General features: G+C 37.3%; 1 protein-coding gene across 5 annotated transcripts in view; it reads right to left on the bottom strand.

Moving 5' to 3' along the window:
• Window positions 1-27,240, bottom strand: part of LOC126336819 (mucin-5AC) — a 93,675-nt gene that overhangs the window by 43,829 nt on the left and 22,606 nt on the right. For all 5 annotated transcript variants that reach the window (XM_050000878.1, XM_050000881.1, XM_050000877.1 and 2 more), the window contains 3 exons: window positions 24,557-25,486; window positions 16,546-16,693; window positions 14,517-14,798 (listed from right to left, as the gene is read on the bottom strand). In XM_050000878.1, coding sequence (XP_049856835.1) covers window positions 14,517-14,798; window positions 16,546-16,693; window positions 24,557-25,486 — 1,360 coding nt within the window. The remainder of the gene's footprint in view (window positions 1-14,516; window positions 14,799-16,545; window positions 16,694-24,556; window positions 25,487-27,240) is intronic.

Genomic DNA, 27,240 nt, shown 5'->3' with positions numbered 1-27,240 from the left:
CCTGAAGCTAGTCACACTTAACTAGTACCATTATAAAACAGTCAGCCAAAGTTTTAGTTATTGTAACGTATACCGAGCAAAGCTGCAACGCATCTCAGCCTTATAATGTTGTGTATAACGTACAATACTACACAACATTACATTAATCTGTAATTACTGTTACTACCAAGTCTACAAGAATATGATTTTATTTTGGGAAATTGATAAATAAACTGTTTTATACTAGAAGTGACTCATTCTGGCAATGTATTTCAGGACATCTGCAGCATTCATTGTCAGCAACAATGAAATGTTTAAACAGCTGCACGAAATCTTGGGTTGTGCAGCTTAATCACACAAATAACCATCACCAGCGAAATTTGTTTTTCTTACAGATTCCATCATCAATAAGCAACAAATGAGCCATTAATTAATGACAGTTTCACAAAGCCACGAACCATGTACAATCTGCAGGCACCATGCACCAAGAGAAGTAATCGGCATTTAGCTTCCCTGGTTCAACTGAAGATTGGTGGCTAACCATTTCGGCAGTCTGTGTAAATAGACACACCATAAGACAAACGCAGATATGTGACTTCATACATTTATACATTACACACAAAAATCTGAATATCTCTCAAATATGGACACAAAGTATTAAATAAGGTGACTATCTAGTAAACCAACAGTAGCCAAGTCCTCTGAAGGGCTCTTTCAAATCCTTTTCAGCAACACAGCACACAGAAACTCTTATTTTCTTCATTCCCAAGCTGGAAGTCCGCAGATATCAAATCCACATATTTTTCTTACAAAAATCTGCAAATATAACTAATAAGATGTTCTACTAACAGTTAAGCCACAAAAATTACATCACTGGAATACAACAGATGCCATATTTTTTTCCTTTCAAAAAAGTCAACAGCATCTTTAAATTAGATTTAATCAATGAGGCTCATGAACAAACATTCAGTGTCGAAAGACGGGGCATAATCGTAGCTGCATTTTTAGTAATGGGAGAAAAGGAAAACGTGAAAAAAAGCGCTATTGCAAATCACTGTATCTACCAGTAACAAATACTGCAGCCATATGTGAGTAGTTGAAAACGTAAAATCTCATGCCAGTATCCAGAAACCACTCCAGAGAATCTCATTTACTGTTTGTGAAAGGAAGCTACAACCCAAATTGCATACCTCCACGAAAAATGAATTGTAGGTAAATTCCAGACTAACCCATATCTCTAGTTTATTACTACAAACAAATTTCTAAAAAAACTGACATAATTTTTCAAAAACAACAACTTCTACAATTTCAAAAATCCTAAATGCCCTGTATAACTGAGAATAACTAGAATAAACACAAAAATTTAAAAAATAACTGATGTCCAAAATGGAAATGTTCTCTTCTAGTTATAGGCATACCTGTTGGTAGATCATTTAACTAGAATTATCTAAAACCTGGTAAGCAGACGATCAAAAACGAAGTGGACAAAGTATGTGGAACTAATGAAAATGGTCAATGTATGTGGCACTTTGAACTGCAAACAAAAATTCCTATTAGTGATTGCAGAAACTACAAAGACATGCCTGTCAGCAACATGGTTCTATTAATGTATGCTAAATTCATGTCACTGTAACTGTAAGAGTTTAAGATAATTTGCTCATAATAGGAACTCAAGTGAAATGCTGTACCCAAGCAATGTGCTCTATTGCATTAACTGCTAATAATAAAATTTTGAAAGTTTGTAAATAAAATTCAGGCTTTAAAACAATACTGTGACACCCCCTTATTTACAATCGGGTATAATTTTCTACATATTGAAAGAAAAATTCAGATGCAAGAAAAGAAAAAATAGCACCTATTACCTCCGCCCATTACCAATTTAGATATCTTGCCATTTCTTACTTTTTGCTGATGGCTTAATATATGAATGTGCAGGTTCAAAGAGGTTGCATCAGAACTAACCATATACACTACAACACCCCAGGAGTTACAATTATTTCCTGAAAATTTAAAATGCGTGTGCAGTGTGAAAGACTCCATGAAAAACATGATATCTGTGAGCACATGGGAGACTGGCTATTTTAGTTAAGATAAACTGTGGAACTCATTTTCAAACAGTAAAAAACAGAACTATGATCAAAGCATCAAATTTGGCTTCAACTGTAATTAATAACAGGACAGTCAAGTTTGACAACTATTGTTATAAACAAACAAACAAACAAATTTCATCAATAGTAGTTGTTTCCTTCCAAAACCTATTGGGCTAAGCCAGTGTCATGAAAGGCATCGATCTTTATTTGCTTGCAGCATTTTCTATGCACAACTAGGGGCACCTACACCCATAGCATCATTATAAATTGGCATGTGTAATAAGGCTATTGCACTTATGTCCATATTCAATTTTTGAAAGTATTAAGAAGCACAGCACTAAAACAACACACTGTTTGTAACCAAAGTGTGGAATAACGAATAAAATGTGATAAGATTCACAGCATCATTAACACAAGCCACTGCAGGTCAATGTTATATGCTTTTTGCATATATTTATTAATGAAATGTAAACTGGCAGGTAAACTCAAACCAATATGTTCCAATGAATTTTGGAAAGAAACAAATGGTTTTATATTTTTATATTCTATCAATACCATATATTGTTGTGGACTGGACTACGACTGTGCAGCATCAATACAAAGATATTTTGAAATAACTAAGTACTCAGGTATTCCTGCAAATACGTTAAATTTCATAATGTGGCTTAAGTATCTCTTAAGTCTTGAAAGTATTTATAATTGCATTAATTATGCACATATCAGAAGAACGTGAAGAAAGCAGTACATATTCCTCAGAATGTAATCACCCAACTGTAGCACAGCTTGAAGGTCACATAACGCAACGTATGCTGTTTACAAACCCTAGAATAAAGAAGATAAAGTTTAAACTGTGTCAGGAAATGGAAGTCATAAAATGAGTAACAGCTGTGAATAACTTCACTGCATACAATCAAAGTGAATTTACATTTCCTAAAAATGTAAATACATCATGAGCTAGTTTTAAGAGCAGCACTGAGTGAGTTCTGATAAAAATTCTGCTGCAGTAATTAAGTGCTTAGAGATGGCAGTATCAGTCTAACAAATTTTGGGCAAGAAGCAAAGAAGTTTCATTAGGGCCTTTCCAAGCATCAGAATTTGAAAGAAAGAAATAAAGATTGGTATTTTCTGCATTTACTGCAAGAATGTACACAGACAGGGATACCAAAGAACAATAAAGGAAATACTTGCATACACTGATTACCAACAATAGCAGACGCTGTTCTGAAGAACACTGTACCTCAATCTTATTTCTCTGCAAACTGTACAACAGCTGGATGATCACTAATTTACTTTACATAAATAGAGACTATTTTAGAGCTATGTCTCTAATAATGTGTTTATAAGATTACTGTACTGAGACTACGTCAAAAATTATATAGACAAGCAACATGTCTGCTTTCTGCCTGCTGCAAACTGAGACCTGATAAAACCTGATGTCTTCCATGGATGCTGACTGCACTCCTCCCATCATTTAAAATAAGGTACTGCAGCCACTTACAATAGGAAGTAATGAATTGCAGTTACATTTCCAAAAACTAGTATTTGCTGATTCACCAATTTCCTCTCGGCAGCCAAGATAAAAGCTGGAAGTTGCTCTGTAATTACAAATTGACAAATTTAATGTCAACATCTGATACCCTAAATAAATTAGAATGATCACACCTATTCCACACATTATCTGAAACAACAAAACAGAGTTGAAACATTTACACTGCTAACTGTTAAAACACTTCTTCAGAGTGGAACTTATTAGTAAATGGATATAGGTAATACCTTATTAGGGACAAAATAAAGTATTAAAAAACAAGAAGGTGGGGTTTCTTTGTATCTTTCTCACTCAGTTTCAGTAATTCATGCTTAACATGAAATCTAATGCATATAGATGCACAAATAGCCATTTAATAAATTCAGTCAAAAAAAGAGAGAGCATTTCAAACCACTAAAACAAAAGAATTCCACAGTACTCTGTATAGCTTAAGAAACCTGGGCTGAGTCATTGCAAATGCTGCATACTAAGGAGGAGGGGACAAAAATGTCATATTTTTTCTTTCAATCAGAATCAAAATTCAGAAACCTTTATATTCATTGTAAACTCCAGGTTGGAACACCAATATTGGAAGGAAAGGATAAATTGCCACTTATCTTAAAGATAACACATCAAGTTACAGACAGGCACAATTACAATACACTTACAAAGCCTTCGTCGTAACAAGAAAGAGAGAGACATACTGTTCATTTACACACGCAAGCACACCTCACACACACGATAGCCAACTCCAGCAGCTCGGACCATAATACACATGGAATGGAAGCAGCAGTCTTTAGAGGGTGGGGAACGGGGAAGGGACAGCAGTGTAAGGGTGGAGGGGGGGGGCACTGTCTGGCAGAGTATGTAGAGTCTAGACTGCCAACAGGAGCAGCATCAGGAGGCTATAGAACAGAGAGGTGGGGGGGGGGGGGGGGGGATGGAGCAAAAAAAAAGGAGAGGGGAAAGATCTGTGGGTGCACTGCCAGAGGACACCACAAAGAGGTTGGGAGGCAGAACAGGGAGGAGGTGACAGGACAGAGGGGATGGGAACTATTGGCTGGAGGGTGTGGGGGCAGTATGTAACCTTAGGTTGGGGCCAGTATAATTACAGGAGTGCAGAATGTTTTGTAAGAATAACTCCCATCTGAGCAGTATAGCTGGCAGTGGAAGGAAGGATATAGATGGCTCAGGCAGTGAAGAAGCCATTGAAATATATTGTTATTTTTCAGCTGTATGTTGTGCCACAGAGTAATCTTGTTTGCTCTTGGCCGTAGTCTGGTGGTGGCTGTCCACCAGGATAAACGGCCACTGCCTAATGTGTCTAAGAGTAAAGTAGATCACCCTGTGGCACAACATGCTCGAGTTCAACGTCTGCTTCTCTACCCAAGCCATCAGGGTCCTCCCCTCCACCACCAGCTTTTCTGAACTGTACAGATGGGAGTTATCCTTACAACACACTCTCCACTCCTGAAATTATCCGGGCCCCAACCTATAGTAGCTTATGTGCCCACACCCTCCATCCAACAGTGCCCATCCCCCTCTGTCCTGTCACCTCCCCCCTATTCCACATCCCACCCTCTGTGTGTGCCTCCCTTTGCAACATACTTGCCTGTATTTCCCTGCTCCTTTTTTGCTCGATTTTTCCCATCTCCCCACCCCACAGCCCCCCCGACACTGGGCCTCTTGGCAGTTAACTATCTGCACACTCTGCCAGTCAGCATTTCTCTCTCCTCCCACCTATGCACTACTATCCCTTCCCCTTTCCCTTTCCAACCCCCTTCAGACTACTGCTTCCATTCCTTGTGAGTTGCAATCTGGTCCGAGGTGCTGGAATTGGCTGCCATGTGTGTGACATGTGCTTGCTTGCGCAAATGAATGGTGTGTGTAAATTTTTTTTTGTATGACCACCACGTGTATATCTCTTTTTTTTTTATGAATGCCGTGGCCAAATGCTAATGTGCAAGTGTCTTCTAACTGTACCTGTCTGCAACTTGATGTGTGATATTTACGGGAAGCAGCAATCTATCCTTTCCTTACACTGTTTATATCAACTGTGAACTTTTATACTTAAATAATGTTCTTTTCGTTAGGGAAGTTGTCTAATCTTTACATTAGACATTAACAGACCCTACACCAATTTTTGAAATGTTAAACTTAGAGCAGCAGATAATCATTACAATATAGCTGTTATTCAATTCTCATACAACTATCATTATACCAGAGACAGAGGTCTACATACCAACAGTCAAAATGTGCCGAATTAAAGAAGGGCAGCAGGTAGGCTTACCATATTTCTCTGTGTCCAACTCAGGACACACTTTTGTAATTACTTGAGTTTCAACAGTTTACTGAAACATTAAATTTACTTCATTCAGTTATATTTTTCACCTGGCCCTTTTTTTCTTTCCCTTTTCTTTTCTCTTCACATCACATCACCAAAATTACTGTTAGTGTTATCAACAGTATAATAAACCAACTTTTCTTATATTCTGTATTGTTTCACACACAGCACAAGATAATGAGCAGTTTCATTTGCAACTTCATCAAAATTTAAAAGTTTATCTTGAATTTCCTCCTTCAGACTGAAATATTTTACAACAATGTGAGAAAGTTTTATTTCAAGACTGTTACATTATTAGCGTTTTCCAAAGAACAAGATGTATTACGAACATAAATGGCAAAAGAATGTTAACAAGAACAACCTCTTAACTCCGCCAGTGCCGGTCCCAAGTCCGGGGCCTCACGTTGCAAGTGGTGAGGGGGGGGGGGAAGTCCATATGGCTCTGGATGGTAGTACCCTGTAAGGGCCCCTTACCAGGGTAACAAATTAAGACAGACAATGGTTGGAAATCTGAAGAGTATTTTGCAAGTCCCAACAGTGGAAAAGCAGAAGAACTGTCTTTGTATCTTACTTCCCGTAGTGTCTGCACTCCAGAGGGGCAACTACAAATGGCAGCTGTTCTCCATGTTAGGAATGGCCTAAACACATGCAGGCAGCAGCTCTAAAATGTCTTTGGGAGTGGCGACCCCATCATAATAATAGCCTATATATGAAATGGTAATTCAAAACCAGCCTCAGAAAAGGTTAGGGCATTCCCTGCAGGCGACACGCAGTTCTTAGGGTGCTGGGGGAACTGTGAAAAATGGGTGAGTAGGCACCAATACAATGAAGATGGGTATCATTAATGTGATGACTCTTACTGGGAAGGCTGAATAGTTGATAGACCTCTTGGAAAAGGAGAACATAAACTGATGGGACTTAGTGAAATTAGATGGAAGGGAAGACGAAGGAGAAAAATGAGAAAAGGATACACACACTACTGGAGTGGTGGATATAAGAAGCCAAAAATGGAGTAGGTATGATAGTAAAACCAAACCTAGAGGAATATGTGGAAGTAGTAGAATACAGGGAATGTAGTGAAGGACCTCATCCAAGTATATGCATCACAAACAGGAAATAAAGAAGAGAACATGGGAGGATTTTCTAAAGGTATTAGAGAGTATAATTACAGATGTGGAAGCAATAGTAATGGGTGACCTAAATGCGTAGGTAGGCAAAGAAAGGTTAGGGAAGGAGGAGATAATTGGCACATACCGATATGGGAGGAAAAATGAGGAAGGAGAGAAACTTGTTGATTTCTGCAAAAGAAACTGGGCTGATTCTGGGCAACACACGATTCTTTAAAAAGAATAGCCAAAAGATAACGAGATATGGATGGGGTGATGCATGAAGACAGTCACTGATTACTTTCTGGTGGAAAAGAAAAATCGGAGACAGTTGACAGATGTAACTGCACTACTACAAGAGGCTTTTGATGGAGACCATCGAGCAGTGGTGGCAAAGATGAGATTCGATGAATTGAAAGACAAAGGAAGAAAGGGGAAAAAAATAAAAGTGTGGAAACTAAGGATGGCATGGTACAAGAAAAGTTTAAGGAGTTACTTAATCGTAGAATCCCTAACACTGAGTATGGCAATGTGGAAGAGGAATGGGGTAAGTTCAAAGAAGCGTTTGTTAGCTCTGCTGAGAAGACCTGTGGCAGAGTGTCCGGAAGGGTAAAGGAAAAGCAGACACCATGGTGGAATGAGAGGGTGAAGGAGGCAGTAAAAGAAAAGAAGAAAGTCTGGCATGAATGGAACAGGGACCGAACAGCTGAAAGTAAAAGGAAATACCAGGATAGTAAAAATAAGTGCAAGAAAATGGTAGCAAAAGAAAAGAGGAAATGCTGGGAGAAATTCACCCAAGAATTGGAAAAAGATGTTACTAGTGGTAAGTGGGTGATATATGGAATTACAAAGAGTATGAGGAAAGAAAAAACATACACAAAGCTAGTAAAAGGTGAAACCGGAGAACTATTAGTGCAACCAGAGGAGATAAGGAACAGATGGCAAGAGTACTTTGATAAATTACTAAATGAGAAGAACGGCAATGGAGAGGGAATAGAAGTATGACAGGGGACAGGTCTGGAAGAAGAAGAAGAAGAAGAAGAAGAAGAAGAAGAAGAGGAGAAGAAGGAGGAGGATATAACGATGTTAGAAGTGGAACTGCCTCTGAGAAAAATGATACCAGGACAGGCACCTGGGGTAGATGAAATTACTGTGGAAATGATAAAGGCTGCTGGACCAGTTGGGCTACAGTGGGTATATAGACCAATACAATGCATTTGGACCCAAAAATTTGTACCTGAAAAATGGGGAAAGGGAATAATAATCCTAGTTCTCAAGAAAGGTGACAGGAAAATTTGTGACAACAGTTCAGAGACTTGGACTATGACTAGAAGAGAGGAGAGTAGGATACAATCCAGAAAAATGAAGTTTCCGAGAAGTATGCTAGGGAAGATGAGGAGAGGCAGGAGTGAAAAATGAAGATGTTAGGAAGGAGATTGGAGTGGAGTAGTTGACTGAGAAAATTGAAAAGAATTAAAATGGTTTGAGCATGTGATGTAGATGGGAGAGGGAAGAATACCAAGAAGAATGATGGAGTTCAAGATTGTGGGCTAGAGGGCACGTGGAAGAAGAATGGTGGAAAGACAGTAAAGTGGCGAAGTACCATTGATTCCCCAACCCAACCAGATGTTGGATAGAGAGGACACGAAGACGACGACGATGATGATCTGCCTCAGATTTGGTTGTAACAGAAGAAAACTTTGTAGAATATACCTTCTTAACAAGTTCAGATGTGTACTCTGATGTTCTGAAACTGAGACGGTGTCTAACAGTGTGATATCAACGCATAGCCTCTTCTGCAGCAAACTGCAGATCACTGTTATTGCCATCTTTCACTCTGAAAAAGTCTCCTATGTTCGGTGAAGCATGGTCTTTAATATCGCCCTTTCCTTTGTGTGCAATAAAGAATTCACTAGTACTTAGTGTGCAACATGTTCATTTTTACTGTTATTAAACCATTTCAAAAGTTTGTATTTCTGTTGCTGGTTAACAGTAAATACACACTTTTTCCATTCCTTAAGGATCAGACAAAAAACGAACAGAGATAAATTGGTCAAAAATATGTAGATGATTTACTTCACACACGAAAACACAAAACACTTGTGTCACAAAGTGACTAAAATAGTTGAAAACAAAATTACAGTGTAAAGTTGCTGTAAAACCATTAGCCACACTTCCACATCACTGTCAGCACATCTTCCAAGGCCGATAGAGAGGCACAGCCATAAGAGAATATTTAAAGAAATGTTTAACATATACGTCTAAAATTTTAAAAATCTCCCTAGTCATAAAATTCTCAGGTCCCCAACACTGCTCTAGACAGCACTAAAAAAAAAAACAAGGCTGTCCGGGTTAATCCCAGATGTACAGTAAGCCTAGCATTATTTAATCCTTGTCACACTCAAATATAGAATTTTAAAAAGTATTAAAACTGCTAATGGGTAACGCTGCAAACATCAGACATCACATGCTAGCTCCAACACTAGCTGCCAAGTTTTTAGTGAATGAGTTCAAGAGGTAGGTTTTCTGTATGTGACCTATACATACAGCACTTGGTCTTAAACAGAAGACCATTTTGAATTCCAGCCCTGATGACCAATTTGTAAAAATATTACAATCAGAAACTTGGAGTTTTCTTTTTTCCCCTTAACAGAAAGTTTTACACTATCTCAATGCGTACTGATGCTATTCAGTATTGCTTATAGAAGCAATTATCCATTCAATGTGGGGCTACAATATTACATTGTGGCGATTAAGTTTACCAAATTACATTGTGGCGATTAAGTTTACCAAATTCTATTTAAGTCCTGAACACTTCTTGATTATCTTATTTAGTTTTGTTGCTAAAATCACCCAAATTGTCCAACTGAACTTTCAAGAATAACAGCTATGGTAAGAAAGTGATTAATATACTTTCATACTGTACATATCCATCAGTGACATAATTATGTGAATAATCTGTATGTCTCTTAACCTAGTGTCTCCTCAATCGATGGCGAACATATACTTTCACTTTAATAGCTAAAACTTAACACCAGGAGGACAAGGAATAACATCACAGTTTTACACAAGTTGTGGGCAAGCAGATAAAAACAAACACACACACACACACACACACACACACACACACACACACACAAACGCGCAAGCGCGCGCGCTAGACTACTTCAGCAGTATATGACATTTTACATGCTAATAAAAAGAATAATTTTTAAGCTTAGCACCAGTTTTTTTTCCCCCTTCACCAAAAGCGTAATTATAATCCACAGGTTCACTGGTAACATTTATCCACGAAACAATAACAGGCATACAATATAATTCACCCAAAACGCTAACTACTCATTTGGGCTGCATTTTTCCTTTTATCGAGGTCTTCCACAACCATGGAAAACTAACAGAACAAAAATAAAGAAAAACATTGTCAAAGAAATAAAACGCATGCACAAACACTATTATTAAAAATTTCAGCCTTCTGTTCTACTTCAGTCATTCAGGAACACTGGAATCTAGTACAAAGATTGAACTTTACTGTAATACAATTAAGGATTCTCAGTTATTTCCAAGAGGCATGAAAGTCATTGGTCATATTTTTTAAGCAAACACCTACTTGAAAATATGTCAAAATTGTATCACAAATTTTAAGTTTCATTGCAAGCAATTTCTTTGTCGGGCAATAAGGCTGGCTGAATTTTAAATCTTTGTAAGACTGGATGACGCATTACAGTAAATTTGACAGTGTATGTCAAACTTTATGACTTCATGTATGTGCCGAACAATGACTAACAATACCTTCAAAGTAACACAAATGAATATCACAGTCTTCACCTGAAAGTTTATATGCACTGTTTTCAGTAAGAAAATGTTGGCGATTTCTGCATACCCTAAGCATTTTCCTCAAGAAATTTGTGTGTTCTTATTAATATACAATGTTTGAAGCTGTTTATGTGGGATGCAAAGAAATGGTTAAGTAACCAATGAGTGACAAAGAGAAAAAAATCAGGTTGATAGCTTATAACTTATTTCCAAACACTTTTTATTGGCAGACACTTACCAAAGATACCAAATTTTCATCTGGAAAGATAACATAATTCTACAAAAATTTGGCACAGAACAACAGCTACTGATGTGACAATTACATGATGGAGAAGTTTTACAGATGATGAGACCAGGTGTGTAACTTTTTAATTTCAGACTACCTGTAGAAGAGCTGCCAGTCAGACCCATCCACAAAGAACATATCCGTAAAACAAGTCACTATGAGGAATATCTTAGCACTTTTCTTCTGTACTTGGACAGATAGTTCTGCATAACAAAATAAACAGAGTAACAATTTTCAATTTTGAAGAGTTTTTCAGATGACCTACAATAACCACATTAATGTAATTATGAAATTGGATATAGTTTCTCTGTGACATGACACAAACTGTGTCAGCTGGTTTTAAAATACACACCAGAAGTCCAGACTCAAGAGATTTTACCTCTTCAGATTGCTAAAGGGATGTCTTCAGATTTTTCAGAATGAGAAGTTACTGAAAGACACTGTACCAATTGATGACAAAGCAACATATGACTTTATATTCTATAGGAATACAATAGAAGGCTGGACAACAATTTGCAGAATGATGACAGTTCTGCCAATGTCTACTGTATTTTTGTGAGAACATTTTGCACAAATTAAGTCTTTTCGTGTTACAACAAGTAAGTGGCATTTCTTACTAACAAATTGATAACAGGAAAAAAAAAAATCACAGCAATGTCAATGCAGTCTCCTACAACATTAATTAAAAATGAAATTTTACCTAGCAGTTATTAAGTGGAGCTTTGCTACAAATACTAAAGACTAAATCTGCACATCGAAGAGGATGGTAATAGTAGAAGCTTTCTCTTCAGCCTTTTACTGGCAGAATCATATGTACACAGAAAGTATACGCAAGAAAAATAAATAAACACATATCAGATTTCCCAGCTAAAATACTTTTTACCAGGTAAAAGTACTTTCTCCACATTCAGTGACAATATACTTTCCCTTACAACTGTAAAACCTTTGACCGGTAAAGGTTTTATTCAATAGCGTAGTGCTTCCCAACACTTTCGGAAGGGAAAAAAAACACAACACCTCATTTTGGGAAGACTTAATGTGCAGCAACATGTATGCTGCATGTTTAGTATTACGAAAATACAATTACGAATTTCACCAAATACAACATGGTAGTTTCTGAAATCAAGATTGCGCCTCATGATGCATTTTTGTCAGCCGAACATAGTTCATGTCACATCATCTCACCACTCAATGACAGCAGATATTCAGAGCAATGGACACCTAATGTAGCTATCAGCCAACAGCATCACCACTTACGTTGCGTGAACACACAAACAGGAGAAATTAATGGTTTAAGTTACACACAGTAAAGCTATGAGAAAAGCTAAGCTTTCACATATAATACTGGTCACAAAATAATTTTTGCTGTTTTTTCCAAGGGTTGGTTAGACACAATGCTAAGGGCACAGCTTAAACTGCAGCTGCATATTTCCGAGAAGCTTGATTATAAATTTCACTGCTGTGCACTGGACTTTTTGTGGGTTACCTGGCTGATCCAAGTTCCATCTAGCACTTTGACTTTTCCATAGAAAAACCAATGACATAAGAAATTGCTCAAGAACTTACCGCACACTTTTTCTTGAAGGATAATTATACTTTTAGTCATCATCACTGCATAATTTTCAACCTATGAAACACCTAAAATAAATATGAAAAACTAGCCTTGAAGTTTGATGAAATAAAACACTTGTTTGAAGTAAATTTCTCTACTTTGTCTCTGTTTCTACACCAATCTCCAACTGTCACTTCTGCTAATTCGTACTCTGCAGCAAGAGTTTTTTTCCTTCCTCCCCCCCCCCCCCTCCTTTGCCTAGTCCTTTCAAAGCCTCCTGTATCACATTCAATGGCACACATTTTCTATCACTCCTACCATTCATTGTAATGTGTAATGTGTTTATTACAACATTAAGAAACATACAGTTACTTGTGTACAGTACACTGTACATGTTACTACACAAACAACTCCATTACACACAATAATCATCAGCCAATTTTGTAAAATGTGTACTGTATTGTTACTTAGGCATACTGTATTTTAATGATCACTGATGCTAAGTAGGTACAATATTAGGATAACTGTAAGGATGGTATACACTCTACAACTGATTGTTAGGCCATCCCAATTAATGAACAGTTGACAAAGGAAGAGCAAGTGTACTGCTCAAAACTTAATGGTACCTGTCCATCTTTAATAGAAATGCATTTGCAGTCTGAGGCCAAGGTTATTTTGTGCATTATGAACAAAAATTCTAAGTGGAACAGTTTTGCCTGTATTGTACATGGAAAACTGAAAGAAAGTTCAAAATGTAAAACATCTGAAAATGCGTAAAACATATGTGCAGGTAATGTATGAAAACAGGTCTTTACTCTAGTTTTACATAAAATTTTAATTTTTTTAGGACCACCTAGAATTACATGGAAACTCTAAAAATACCAGGGCTCAAATTACCAGGGCTCTACTGTACTGTTTAGTCTTGACGTTGGCACATTTTGCTGTTGGTGGAAAATTGTGTGCTCAGTGTTTTGACATTGTAAATGGCACATTTTCTTTATGACTAAAGTCGATATTCTATTGTTTATGTTTCATGGCTGCAGTATTATTCTGCAGTAATGGGCTAAAGTAAAATTAAATTGACAGAGTATCAGTTCTTACCCATCAAAATTATGAAAATGTAACTAAAAACTAGAACAATGAAAAATTCCCAGAATTCTGACAAATTCCTGTGTTCTTCCCAGACAAAATCAGACATTTTTGCTGGTTGTCCTGTGGCATGTAAACCCTGGTACAGCAGCGATGTGACATTCCCACAATGGTGACAGCTGAGGCAATAAAGAGAGATTGGGGTTTGGTGTCCTTTTAATGACAGGGTTGTTAGAGACTGTTCACAAATTCATACTGGGAAGTATAAGAAAGAAAACAACCATTTTCTTTTCTCAAGAACTGCCCAACAGTTGGAATGAGTTAAAGAAATCATAAGAAACCTTGATCTGGAGGGCTGGACAGGAGAATTAACCTGAAAATAAACTGAGCCTTACCACTGAGCTGCCTTGATCCGTAGTAGAGAAACACTAGAAGCTGTGTTCCCTTTAGTTGCGTAACTGCCTCAGTTCACTAAGTTCATAAGAAAATCTGACAACAGTTGATAAATTTAATGAAGGAAGTAAAGAATTGTCTTAATAAAAAAAAAAAAAAAAAAAAAAAAGACTTGCATGCACAACTATATTCCTCTACAAATACACAATAACTTGTGTCTGCAGGTGAAAGTAAGAAATACGGTATATAATCTTCATCACAAAGGAGAGAGATCACCCCAACCACCCCCCCCCCCCCTCCTCCTCCAAAAATAAAAACACACACTACAAATTTACTTACCTGGAGAAGCTCTGTGAGATGTCTGAATATAGACACTGGTTGCCTGTGATATAGTTTGCTGTGCAGCCACAACAGTTGGTTGTTGAGCTGTTGGTGCTGGCATTGGATGAAGAGCAACTTCTGATACAGGCGTCGAAGCCAGTTCAATATTTGCTGCACGGCCAACACTAACAGCCTGTGGCAGGACCTTCGCCACAGGTATTGCAGGGGTTGTCGAAACCGTAACAGGTCGCAGAGTTGATACAGCACTTCCAGCCAGTGTTGTTGTTGTTGCATATGTAACTGAAAAAAAAATTCTTAGTAGATAAAAGTCAAAGGACATGGTCACAAAACTGTGTCTAAAATTTAACGAGACTGAAAATTGCACAGCTGAGTGTAACAATATAAAAATATAAAATTGGCCACGTGTGTGGAGGACACACTGAGGGTTCTATATATAAAGTTCTTTATTTATATGGACAGTTCATTCAATCCAGGAATCTCTACAATTTTTGCCTCTTATTGACATTTACACTAGCAGTTTTGGAGATTCCAAAAGTTTTGAGACTGTTTTAACTTCAGTAATACAAATGAGAAAAAGGCAGGCAGGCAAGCATTATCATTATCAGTAGTTCTGCACTCAGGCTGGACTGCAATGGTAGAAGTCAATCATCACACAATGAATGACATTATTGCTCATCCGATGCATTTCAGAATTTATCCATTAGCAGATATCCAGGAGCAACTGCTGCATTTAGATATGGCATTTCAAGATATGTGCAAAACAAATATTTGCAGACTTAACTTTTACCATTGCGACCCAGTCAACTCGAACACAGAACTATGGACAGTAATTTTCAAGTTTGACATTGGATGGCAAATGACAAAAGAAATATTTTTTCATGTGATATAATTACAAATTTATAGTTTTCTATTTTTTCCTTTGGTTGTACTGTGAGTCCTTGCTTTTTGCCAATTTCATTGTTCTAGGTCAAAGGGAAGTACTGTACGGATTTTGATGAGAGTTTGCAAGCATCACAATATGTGACAAATGGCCATATCTTTTGACTGTGTTGATTTTGAAGCTCAGATTTTTTACACCTCAAAGGGAATGTATGCTTTAGTATGTGGTGAAAATTTCAACTGGATATGTCAACCCATTCCTCAGAAAAAGGTTATTAACAATGGGGCAGACAGTCAACAAAATAATCCAATAAGCATTCCATTTTCATCAACTGACACACAGAACCATAAAAATCGAAGTCGTAACAATGTGTAAGAACACTTACAGTTTATCTAGTGTTCGTAAATTCTAGTACCACACAGTCCACACCTACAGAGTCAAATTTTTCACTTCCCATGTTTAAAAAGTTAGCTTTGCATTTCACATTGTTGTCCATGTCGATTAGCACTAAATTTTTACTACTTTTATTTACCAATGCCTTTAGCTCTGACTGCCTCCAGTTTAGTATCAGCAGGAATACAGAGGACTAGCTTGTTGAAAGAACTTAAAAACTAAAAAGTATTTCTTGCAAACTTAAGCAATCTTTGAGAAACCCTACATGATAACTACAAAAACAGGCACACTTTCAACTGAAAAATTATTTTGCACAGAATTAAAATCTATCACTCCAATACTGCAGAAAACGTAATGCTAAATAGATATGACGCACACATACGTAAATGATGTTTACACAATACTTTCAAAAATATTTAAAACTTCAATAACTGACCAAGGCAATACATACATCGTAAAAGAATACGATACAAAATGACAAACTAAAGTAACACCTTGGACTCATTTTTAAGTTTCAGTACGTACATCCCACTATCAAATGTAGTTTTCTTTTAATTTTTTTATTTGATGACAAATTTGATGGTCTCTGCAAATGAGCTACTGCAAAATTCCATAAAATGCAGTTGCATAATTCACTTCTATCGAAAACCAATCTAACAACAACGGTCATTATGTTTGCAACAACGATCAGACAAAAAGAGTTACAACATTCTACACAGATAAAATGGTCTAAACACACAAAAGAATATGAACCTGTTCTTGGTGTTCCAGTTGTAATGGTCAAAGCTGCCTGTTGTAATGGTGTAACAGTGTGCAGGGTCTGAGGGAGTTTCCCGGAAACAGAACTGACAGGCACCTGCGTTATCTGAATTGACTGTCCATGAACTGGCTGTGTGATGACCTAGAAACAAAGTGTGGCCTTCAAAAAATCTGCATATAAATACTAAAGGATTATTTAGGATACAGATTATTCTTTAACTGCAACAATTAAAATGACAAATTGTATTATCAAACAAAATTAGAATAACAAGTATGACAGCTATACAACCACATACACCAAAGTATGTTGTATGCAAAAGTATTTGCCAATACTCAGTAGCCCACTAGCTAATGATGTGTTAGGAAACTAACACATGTGCGCTTCCAGACATCTCATTTTCATTTCCACAATAACTGAGGAATCTACCATGAAGCCCAGATCATGAAAGGCAGTTTATCACATGATCTAAAAACATTACACACACTACAAGCATACAAAACAATTAGCACAATTAGTATTGAATTCAACTATTCCAGTAACAGGCCATCCATTACTGCTTGCCTTGGCATGTCGTCTGCTACTTTGCACACCCAAACTGACAATATCTGTTCACATTCTTTAGTCCTCAAAATTTTCCACCACCAACATTACCTCAGATCAAAAGTGCCACTTATGTCAAAGTTAGAGCAAAGGCTCTTAGCAGCAAACATGCCGAGAAATGCCACTTTTTTACATATGGTATCAATTTAATATCAGATGTTTGGAAGAATACATACAACACTAACATCCAATCTCAGACACTAAACAAAACCTTTCAAACTAAATTAAGAAGTAGATGTATATAATAAAGTCTTTTCACTCTTTCCACTTCAGAAAAAGAAGGAATCAATTTTAATAGGTTCTCTGTAGTTGTTCCGAGCATTGTGTTTTTCATAAGTAATTTTGTACTCAAAGTAGACGTATCAATGAATGAGAGATTTGGAAAGCAATAGAATGGTATCTGGAAACAAAAAGATAAACATCTACTGACAGGTCACATCACCTCAGAATTATATTCACGAGTAGTATATTTGCAATATATATGTATTCATATGGACACATATGGGTTGAACAAAATACACCACTGTGTTTCTAAATTAGACTTCTACATTAGCTACACCTTGCACAATCTCTATTTGAGATTATTGGCACAACTACAATTTATCATGCTCAGTCATTAAAGTTAACTGCTCTCCAGTAATGAAATTGATGCTGTCATCCATAATAAAAAATAAATAAAAAAATTCAAAACCTTGACCTCCGCAAAAAAAAAATATATATATATATATATATATATATAATTATGAACAATACTTAATACAAAGGAGCAGATAAAAGTCAGACAAACGGAAATATCAAATTTACAACAAACAAATATTAGTTTAGTTAGAGAAATATTTATCCTCATATGGGGTGTATGAGTATATACACCATGTACTCATATTTAGGATAAACACAATACTTATCCCACTTAGTTTGTACCACCTGTAATGGAAAAAAGATTGCAGGTGTCAAGAGCAGTAGAGAAGATGTAAAGTGGGTTAAATGCTAGGCCTATACAGCATCCCTAGTTACGCTTCATAACAGACGAAGGAGTTAGAAACAACTTAAAATCTGAAATGGATAGATTGTTACTCACATAGAGAAGGTACTGAGTTGCAGACAGGCAAAGTGAAAAAGACTGCTAAACATTTAAGCTTTTGGACAGGAAAGTCCTCCTTCCAAAATAAACACATGCACGCACAGTCTACAGAGCCTGAGGCCCGACTGCAGACTGTGCCTGCACCTGACATATGCAGCAATCTCGGGTGGGTGGTCATCCCAGGTTGTAGCACATGTCAGACACAGGCACAGTCTGCAGTCAGGCCCCAGAGGCCAGAGACAACATTCAAGAGGTGTGCGCGCGCGTGCGTGCGTGTTATTTCAGAAGCTGAAATTTTCTGTCCAAGTGCTTATATGTGTAACAGTTTCTTCATTGTGCCTGTCTGTAATTCAACACCACCCTTTTCAAATAATTGTTATTCCAACCTGAACTTCCAACTTTTGCTATAATAAAATCTCTAATATACAAGTCATTTCTGCTCTTTTTCTCAACCATTTCCACTTCACTGGTCTCTCCTTATATCCTACAAGTTCAGATACATACTGCAATTATTCTTCTCCTCTTTTTTCACCAGAAATTATATTCACAGCTATTCCCACCTAGGGCTTCAATTAAAACCATGTTATACAGCTGCAGAAAGTGTGATCTCTTTGTCTCCAATAACATGGGCTCAATAGGGTTAGTGTGGTAATCTCGCACTGTGTGGCACTGCCATCATTTTGCGGGCTGTGTTGTCCATGTTTATGAACTCTATATCATGTGCAACATTTGCTGATATTTTGAGTGATATATTGCGATTCTGCAGCACTACGGATTATTAGTGATGCTCTACTATAAACTAAACCAAAATATGTGGTTGCCAAGCGAACATTTCGATTCAAAATAATAGTTGACTCTGCATTCTCCTAAACTCAAATGACAATATCTTTCTTTTTTCTGCCTGGTTACAAGTCAGGTTATAGAAGTTGCAAACAGTTAAGATGGATTTTCAAGCCCCCAAATGAAACAGGACATTTTTAACAAACTGAACAAAGTTATCCCCCAGAGAACACAAGGAGCTAACAAACACTTACATCTGTGATACTCACTTTGCTGAAAATTTACTATTAAAAACAGACAAATTCATTACTGATGGAAAGGAAGTGGAATTGCTCAGAATAAATTGGCACTTTAAACCAAATTCAGTTCCTCACAATTTCCCTGAATTTGCCGAAGTATTTGTCAACCCCACTAAAGAAAAGAAAACCTCCCACAAAAAGGAAACATGCTTGCAAAATTATGAATAAAATACCCACTAAATATTTAGGACTTCTGATTTAAGCAGAACTCAGTTGTTTGATAGGTCTACAATAATTTCTGGACACTTTATGAAGTTACTGTATTTAAAATACAAATAAAAAATTCAAGAAGTAGCTTGGCCAGGACAAGCAATAAACTCAAGTCAGAAGGCTAGAGTAATTGTACTGCTGCCAGGAGTAGGTAGACTAAAGAAACTCACTTGTAAATGCACGAAGTTCATCCAGTAAGCAAAAAGTTAATTGCAGATACTATGTTACAGGAGTGCCATAAAAAGGATCCAAAAGGAATGAGATACAATAGTGAGCTGCTTCTATTATTTTATTGCATATTAAATCTCCTAAGAGTTATAGATGGTGCTTGAAACAATCTGTTACTTACTCTTTCAGATATGCATTTGAGGTGGCTCTTGAAAGATTTTAATTGCACATATGGTATTAACAAGGTCGCCATAGATGCTATTAAAGAGAATTTTGGAGAAGTGACTGATGAAAACAGAAGAACTGGGGTAATTATGTTTGATGAGGTTAAATTGAGAGAATATTCAGTACAATGCATCCTATTTATAGATGGATTTTGTAGACTTTGGCAGTATGACACCTTCAGACCAAAATAAAGTCTCTGCTGATCATGTTCTCGTTTCCATGTTCATACCTCTGCTACACAGTTGAGTACAAGTACTTGCAGTTTATGCCAGTAAAAATGCAACTTCTGGAGAACTGTTAGCAAAAATTTTAATTCAGACTATAACACAACTGGAGCACGCAGATTGTAAATTGTAGAGTTTACATGTGGTAACAGCCAATTTAACAAACAAGCCTGGAAACTTTTGCAAATATCAGGAAAGAAGCAAAATACCAAATGCTATTTTCAAAATCCTGTTAATGAGAATAGAAAAGTTTGGGGTTCATCAGTTGCAGTATGTATATTGAAATGCATAAGCAACCATTTTCATGATAAATGTATTTTGCTGTTTGGTATTGATATCATGAGCTAAGGACTTTATGAACGTGTTTATGAAGTTGACAATTTACTAGGGTTTGCTTGAGTAGAGGCATGTAGTAAGTTGACATATGCACTCCTACACCCCACTTCCCATCAGCGAATGAATGGTCGCCTTGCTTTCCAGTTCTTTAGTAATAGCATGGCGAAAGTTATACATTGTTTTAGAGAAAGTAGCATCGTGGGATTTCAAGATAGTGAGCCAACTGAAAAATTTACTCTGTATATAAATGATGTTTTCGATGCTCTGAATTAAAAAACACCATTGTGTGGTATGAGAAAGGATTCAGATCACCAGAAAATTCTGCAGCATATTTCTCATAGTCTGACCACTTCAGACAGTACTTTGCTCCAAACAGAAAATTGGAATCACTCAGGGTAACAGTACAGAGCACATCAGAAATAGCTGAACACTTGTGGAATAAAGTGTTCAAATATGTACTTACTTCCATATTCCATCAGGATCCACAGGAGCTACATTTTGGTATTATATCATTGACCTGTGGTGACTACCCTTCATCAGTGGACTTTCTACATTTACATAAGCTTCAGTTGATAAATGTGCCTGTCAAAAATGGTTTATCAAAGGGAGGGAATTGTGAATCAGGGATGGAACCCACTCTTACATCCTATGTCAATCAGATAAGAATCTTGGCAAAAAATCTGAACTAGTGACCATAGAAGAAAAACTGATTGCCACAAATGGCAGTGAAAATCATCCTGAGTGGAAAGCCAACGAGCCTAACAAAAGAGTGCTTGATACTGCCGCCCCCGCCCCCCCAAAAAAAAGTATTGTACACAACATCACAACAAAGTAGCTCATATTGTACACTAGGCCTCAAAAATTACTAAATGTTGTGACTAGACTCACTAAAGAATTCGTCAGTAGAATACTGTCCTTTTTCACTTTTCACTAACTTTAAGGATTATATTCTCGTGAAGGACAAAGTTATTTATGTTACCCTTCAGAAGCAAGGTGAAATCTCTTACTATAGGCAAAAGAAATCTTAAGTACTAATTGTTGTTCTCCATCTGCTTTCTGGCATGACTTGCTCTATGACTGGAAATATATAAATGAAGACATCCAGTTTAACTTTTAGTGCAGGACATACCATGGAGACTTCACCCAAAATAATACTTTACTACATGAAATATCAATTCTATTTCAAAATGAAGAACTCAAGAAGGAACTTAAGTCCGTAAAAATTAGTAAATCAATGAGGAAACTTTCCACAGTGTCCAGCAGTTAAAAGGTGAGAAAATACATAGAAAATATTTCTAATTTTTTATTTCAGTGTGCAGTAATTTTTATTCATAGTCTAGTTTTGCTTTAGAGACTTTTAGACCTATGAGAATTTTCTTCTTTTCAGCTGTAGACACGCTCCATTACAGTCACTTTTGGGCAAGCACCATTTATTTGAAGATTACAGTAGTTGTGTCTTGTGAAATATAGGTGCTGATGCATTCTTTGGTTGACTATTGGCCAAGGAAAAAAGGCAAGAAAGTAATAGTCAAAAACACAACATTAGGAGAGGATTAAAGATCAATAATGTTCTGCAATACATATTACAGAACTGAAAACTTTTCACAACAAATGACATATTATTATAACTAGTTTATTCACGGCATTACTAATAGAAATACGAAGTGAAATGATAAGAATAAATATCAGTGTTGCTGAATAACATTTACTCAACGATTCCTTTTATTTCCTTTTCTTGCAACTTTTATCATTGACAATCCAGAAAGTTGTGCAGGTTATGCAGTGCCTTTTTCTTCTGTTTCCATGCCCAAACAATTCAAAAAATCAGGGATCAGTATTGAGTTTGGGCTTAAATAATCTAGTTTAATTATGTTCCCACAGCATATATGAGAATCATGACTTTATAAGATGTACAATAGAGGTATGAATGTGGAAGCATAATTCAACTACATGGGAGAGTAGTTCTTAAGAGCAAAAGGGGTACAACAAACTAGTGGTCACACTTTCTACATTCTATATGCTATGCTAAAACTCTAAATTTGAACACAGTTCTGCAGCAAACCATTTCAAGATGCAATGACAAATCTGCATTAACACCTTCAGTAGGCAGTCTTTACTTATAACTGGATATTAGAGAGTGGCTCTCCTCACACACATACAGGACTCGAGGCGCAGTGTCCCGACATCAACTTTCTGAAGTAGTATGGTACAATTCTGAAAACAAATTGAAAAAAAAAGCTTTGGAAGACCCAAGATTTCAGAGTGCTGTTAAACACAGAACATTATGACCTGCAACAAGTTAGTTAGTAGCTTGGTGCATTGCACAATGTGATTGTATTCCTACTTTGAATCTCACAAGTAGCATACTTCTTTTTATACTTTTTTAATTCCATGTTTATTAATAAACTGGAATTTTAATTAACAAATACAATATCGAGATTTTTATAGAAATAATGTCTTTATTTATAATCACTACTCGCCTTAAAAAGCAATAAAGTACAGGAATGCAAAATATCAAACACAAAATCAATTTTTTTTTTTTTATTTCTAGAGACTGGACGGTGTCGATGTATACAATTTTTTTTCATTGACTGACCCTTGCAAAACTCTCACCATAACTCAGTGTTCAAAAGATCACACCCGTGTTTATATCAGGCCACGATTTTCTCAATGTATAAGCCAGCTTATGCTCAAAAACTGTACTTATTTAGTACGAGAACAATGTACGATTGTCTCGCTACCTGTCCCTTGACAGGTGCTGTGTTCTTTTGTCAATTTCTAGAAATAGTTTGAAAAAAAACTGTAGTGAATGTAATAGTTGCTGCCTCAGCTGACTAAGCCATTTTACACTTGAGTTGTCTTGAGTTTCATGTGTGCTTTCATTACGTTTTGCAGTTTGCTCTAATTCTGGTACAAATATGTCATGTACGTTGAATGAGCATGAAATTTTTGAGTCAGAAAGAATTCAATGAGCCTGGATCAGAAAAAGTATCTGGGTGGGAAAACTCTGAAGATGATTCATATTCAGGTAAGCTGCAGTCTACTACAATTTTTCGTCATTAATATTGTTGCTACAAATACTCTTTCTGTATTAACAATTTAGTTCTGATTTATATCTCTGTATCTCATCTTTTTCACAGATGAATCTCATGAAAAAGCAGCACCCAACCCAAGTTTCGATTTCTTTGGAGAAAACAAGACAATTTACTGAAAAATCAGGCACGAAAGAAAAATTGATACTTTCCTGCTTGCAGCATACCACTCTGTATGCCACAATACTTTTTTTTATATGCAAGCCAATAGTGAGTAAAATTGCTCACGAACCCCTCCCTCACTATTTTGTAGGATACTTATACTTTCCTTCACCATCATTATAAAATTTCTAATCTTACAAGGAACTAAAATAAAAAAGTAAACCTTGAAGCTTATTCTTCTTTAGTGTGTGGTGTACGTATGTACGTGTACACACACACACACACACACACACACGCACGCACGCACGCACGCACGCACGCACGCGCGCACGCACGCACGCACGCGCGCACGCACGCACGCACGCGCGCACGCACGCACGCACGCACGCCAGTAAGTCAACAGTATAAATGCCTGGTTTTCTCAGCACTTTTTCAAGTTGCTGGATTTCGAAAGCATTTTGCACGTCTGTATCAAATTGTAATTAATCTTCATGCAATAAGTAATTAAATATAAAAAGATTTTTATTTAAAAATGATGATTCCATATTTCTTAATTAACATTTCAATTTGTTAATTAATACAGCTACTACCAAAATCTGGGCTGGCAATTAATGATTACAATCAAATTATTCTATGTGCTAAGCTACCAACAAACTCGTTGAAGCACATAATGTTCTGTACTTCACAGTGCTCTGAAATCTGTTCTTCCAAGGCAACTCTTTAAGAATTTGTTTTTATTACATCATATTGCTTCAGAAACCTGATGTCCGGGCACACACCTTCAAATCTTCTAAGTGTGAAGAAAATCAATGGGTCCAGGCCATAAATCTCCTTGTCATACATGTAAGAAATATACACACAATAACTATCATACAATCAGAGCTCACCTTATGACTGACACTCTGATGTGGTGTCCCCGTTCTTCCCGTTGTTGCAGCGATCTGTGCATGTGTAACAGGTTTTAGTGGTACTGTTCCTGTAGCACCCGTTGTACCGGAGACAACCACCGGATGTAGCGAAACCACACTAGATGGTGCAACTGCCTGCCCAAGTCGTGCCACACTAGACGCTGCTATGACTGCAGCAGCTGGTGCTACAGCCCTGCTCTGTGAAGGCTGGGCAGTTACTGTGCGTGATGGCGATGGAGCCGGAGCAACCGCAAGTCTCGTGTGGGTGCCGACAGAACCTGATGCTACTGATGTACGTCCCACCTGCTGTGACTGTTGCTGTTGCGAGGCCTGCTGCTGTGATTGTTGCGGCTGCTGCAGCTGTGAGTGCTGAGACTGTAGCTGTTGTGATGACTGTTGCGACTGTTGCTGTGGCTGGATCTGAGTGCTGACAATTTGCTGACTGGTAACACCTACTCCTGCTGACGATCGATTACCTACAGTACCGGAGTGTGACGAGGCAACCACAGGCTGTGAAACAGTTTGTTGTGGTAGAGTTACCGGTCGTGTTGCAACACTATTTACACGTGAAGTTGCCTGCTGTCCACTGGAAACCTGACTGGGTGTCACAGGGCCACTTGTCCTCTGTGAAGGAGGAGAAAGCACAGTGGATGTTACCCTCTGTGAGGAATGTGGAACCTGATTTGGTACCCTAACAGTTGTTCCACACACTGTTGTTCCGTGAGAAGCTGCAGATGTGGAAAACTGCACTGCAGATGCCACGACAGTACTATTGCTATAAGCAGCCTGTGTTTGTGTCCGTGTAGTTAGCACTTGTGTTGTACTTGTTGTTCCTGGCACTGAAGATGGCACAGAAGATGGAACTGTGACAGCAGCAGCCTTGAAATAGCTCCCATCAGCAATATGAAGCTGTGAATTGAAACAAATTAATAAAAAATCAGAACAAATTTATCCTGCACTTGAAAATGTTGTGTTATATTTAAGCATTACAGTTTCAATAATTTTTAATATCTTCTGAAATAAACTAAAGCTAGTTAATATGTAATACAGCAGAGGAGGAAGCCAAAAACTAACTACATTGTGCACAGACAAAAGAAGTGAAAGAAGAAATCCAATAGGGTCTCTGCATATTAAATAGAATGGTAAAGAGGAGTTTCAGAAAAGATACGAGAATCTTCATCAATAATCTTGCAGCTAATGTAGAGGCAGTGGCTAATAAAGGCAATAACAAGGAAATTGTCAAATAAGAAATTTGGGGGTGTAGTGCCAATCAATAACAAGTAAGGATCGCAAATCGAGAAGACAAAGTGCAGAACCGCGACATTACAGATGACACTGTAAATCGATGAATGTGGGCAGAGAGGGATTCCCGCAAGATATGCCAATTAAGGTAGAACCGCCATCAAAAGAATAAATCGCTAGAGCAGTCCAATAAATAAAAAATGGAAAAGAAGCTCTGTACCTTGACAACATCGGTCTATACTAACTTAAAGTAGACTGCTCTGTTAACAGCAGAAATTTTACATATACTCCTGTCAACAATATGGCTGAATGAAAAAGTACTGAATGATTAGAACAAATGTTTGCTCATCAAGCTCAAGAAAGGTGACCTATCAATTTGTGATAATTCGAGAGAAATCGCCCTCCTGTCAATACCAAGCAAAATCCTCTCATGAATAATCCTAAACAAGATAAAAGCATTTGTAGACAAGAAAATAAGAAGAGAACAAGTGAAATTCAGGGGAGGTCGCTCTTGTGTTGACTAGAAAAAAACCTCGAGAATAATAGCTGAACGTTCATATGGATACCAGTCACTGCTTTATACGCTGTTTGTGGACTGAAAAGTCCTTTTGACAGTATAAAATACGGAGCTCACTGCAAACTTTTGGAATTCCACAGAAAATAATTGTCAAGGACATGTATGAGAACTACACATGCCATGTTCAACACCAAGGTCTGATTTCAGATCCAATATCAGTGAAAACAGGAGATAAGCAGGCTGCATGCTCTCACCGATAGTATTTAACGTAGTAGAGAATCTTGTAATGACACAAGCAATGGATAAAGTGTCAGGAATAAAAAAGATCAATGGAACACATCTAAAAGACCTAGACTCTGCAGATGACCTTTAAACTGATACCCAAAAAACTAAAGACATGCAGGCAAATGACAACAACACTGCAGAGCTTAAGATTGGGAGCCAGGGAATAGTAAAGGTGCATAAGTTTTTCTACCTTGGAAGCATAATTACACTACATGGTGGTGCAACAGAGGACATTAACAGCTGCATCAACAAAAACAAAGCCACTTTTACAGCTCTCAGTTCTATCTGGAGAGCGAAGGAAATAACACTGAGGACCAAACTGCAGATATTTGAAAGTAATGTAAAATCTGTGCTTCTATACGGATGTGAAACATGGAAAGTGACAGAAGCTAATCCATAGGCTGCAGACATTCAACAACAAATGTCTTAGGAATATCCTGGGGTTACGGTGGCCAAATGTCATCTCTAATGAAACACACTGGCAAAGAACCAGCCAGGAGCCAATTGAGCTGCAAATAAGAAGCAGGAAGTGAAGATAGTTAGAACATACACTTAGCAGACCAAATGAACGTATTGCATAGGAAACACTATTGGATCCCACAGGGACGACGGAGACAAG

Source organism: Schistocerca gregaria, chromosome 2, assembly GCF_023897955.1.
Source record: "Schistocerca gregaria isolate iqSchGreg1 chromosome 2, iqSchGreg1.2, whole genome shotgun sequence".
Taxonomy (NCBI): domain Eukaryota; kingdom Metazoa; phylum Arthropoda; class Insecta; order Orthoptera; family Acrididae; genus Schistocerca; species Schistocerca gregaria.
Note: the sequence above shows the minus strand (reverse complement) of the source record. Positions and strands in the feature narration are given on the sequence as shown.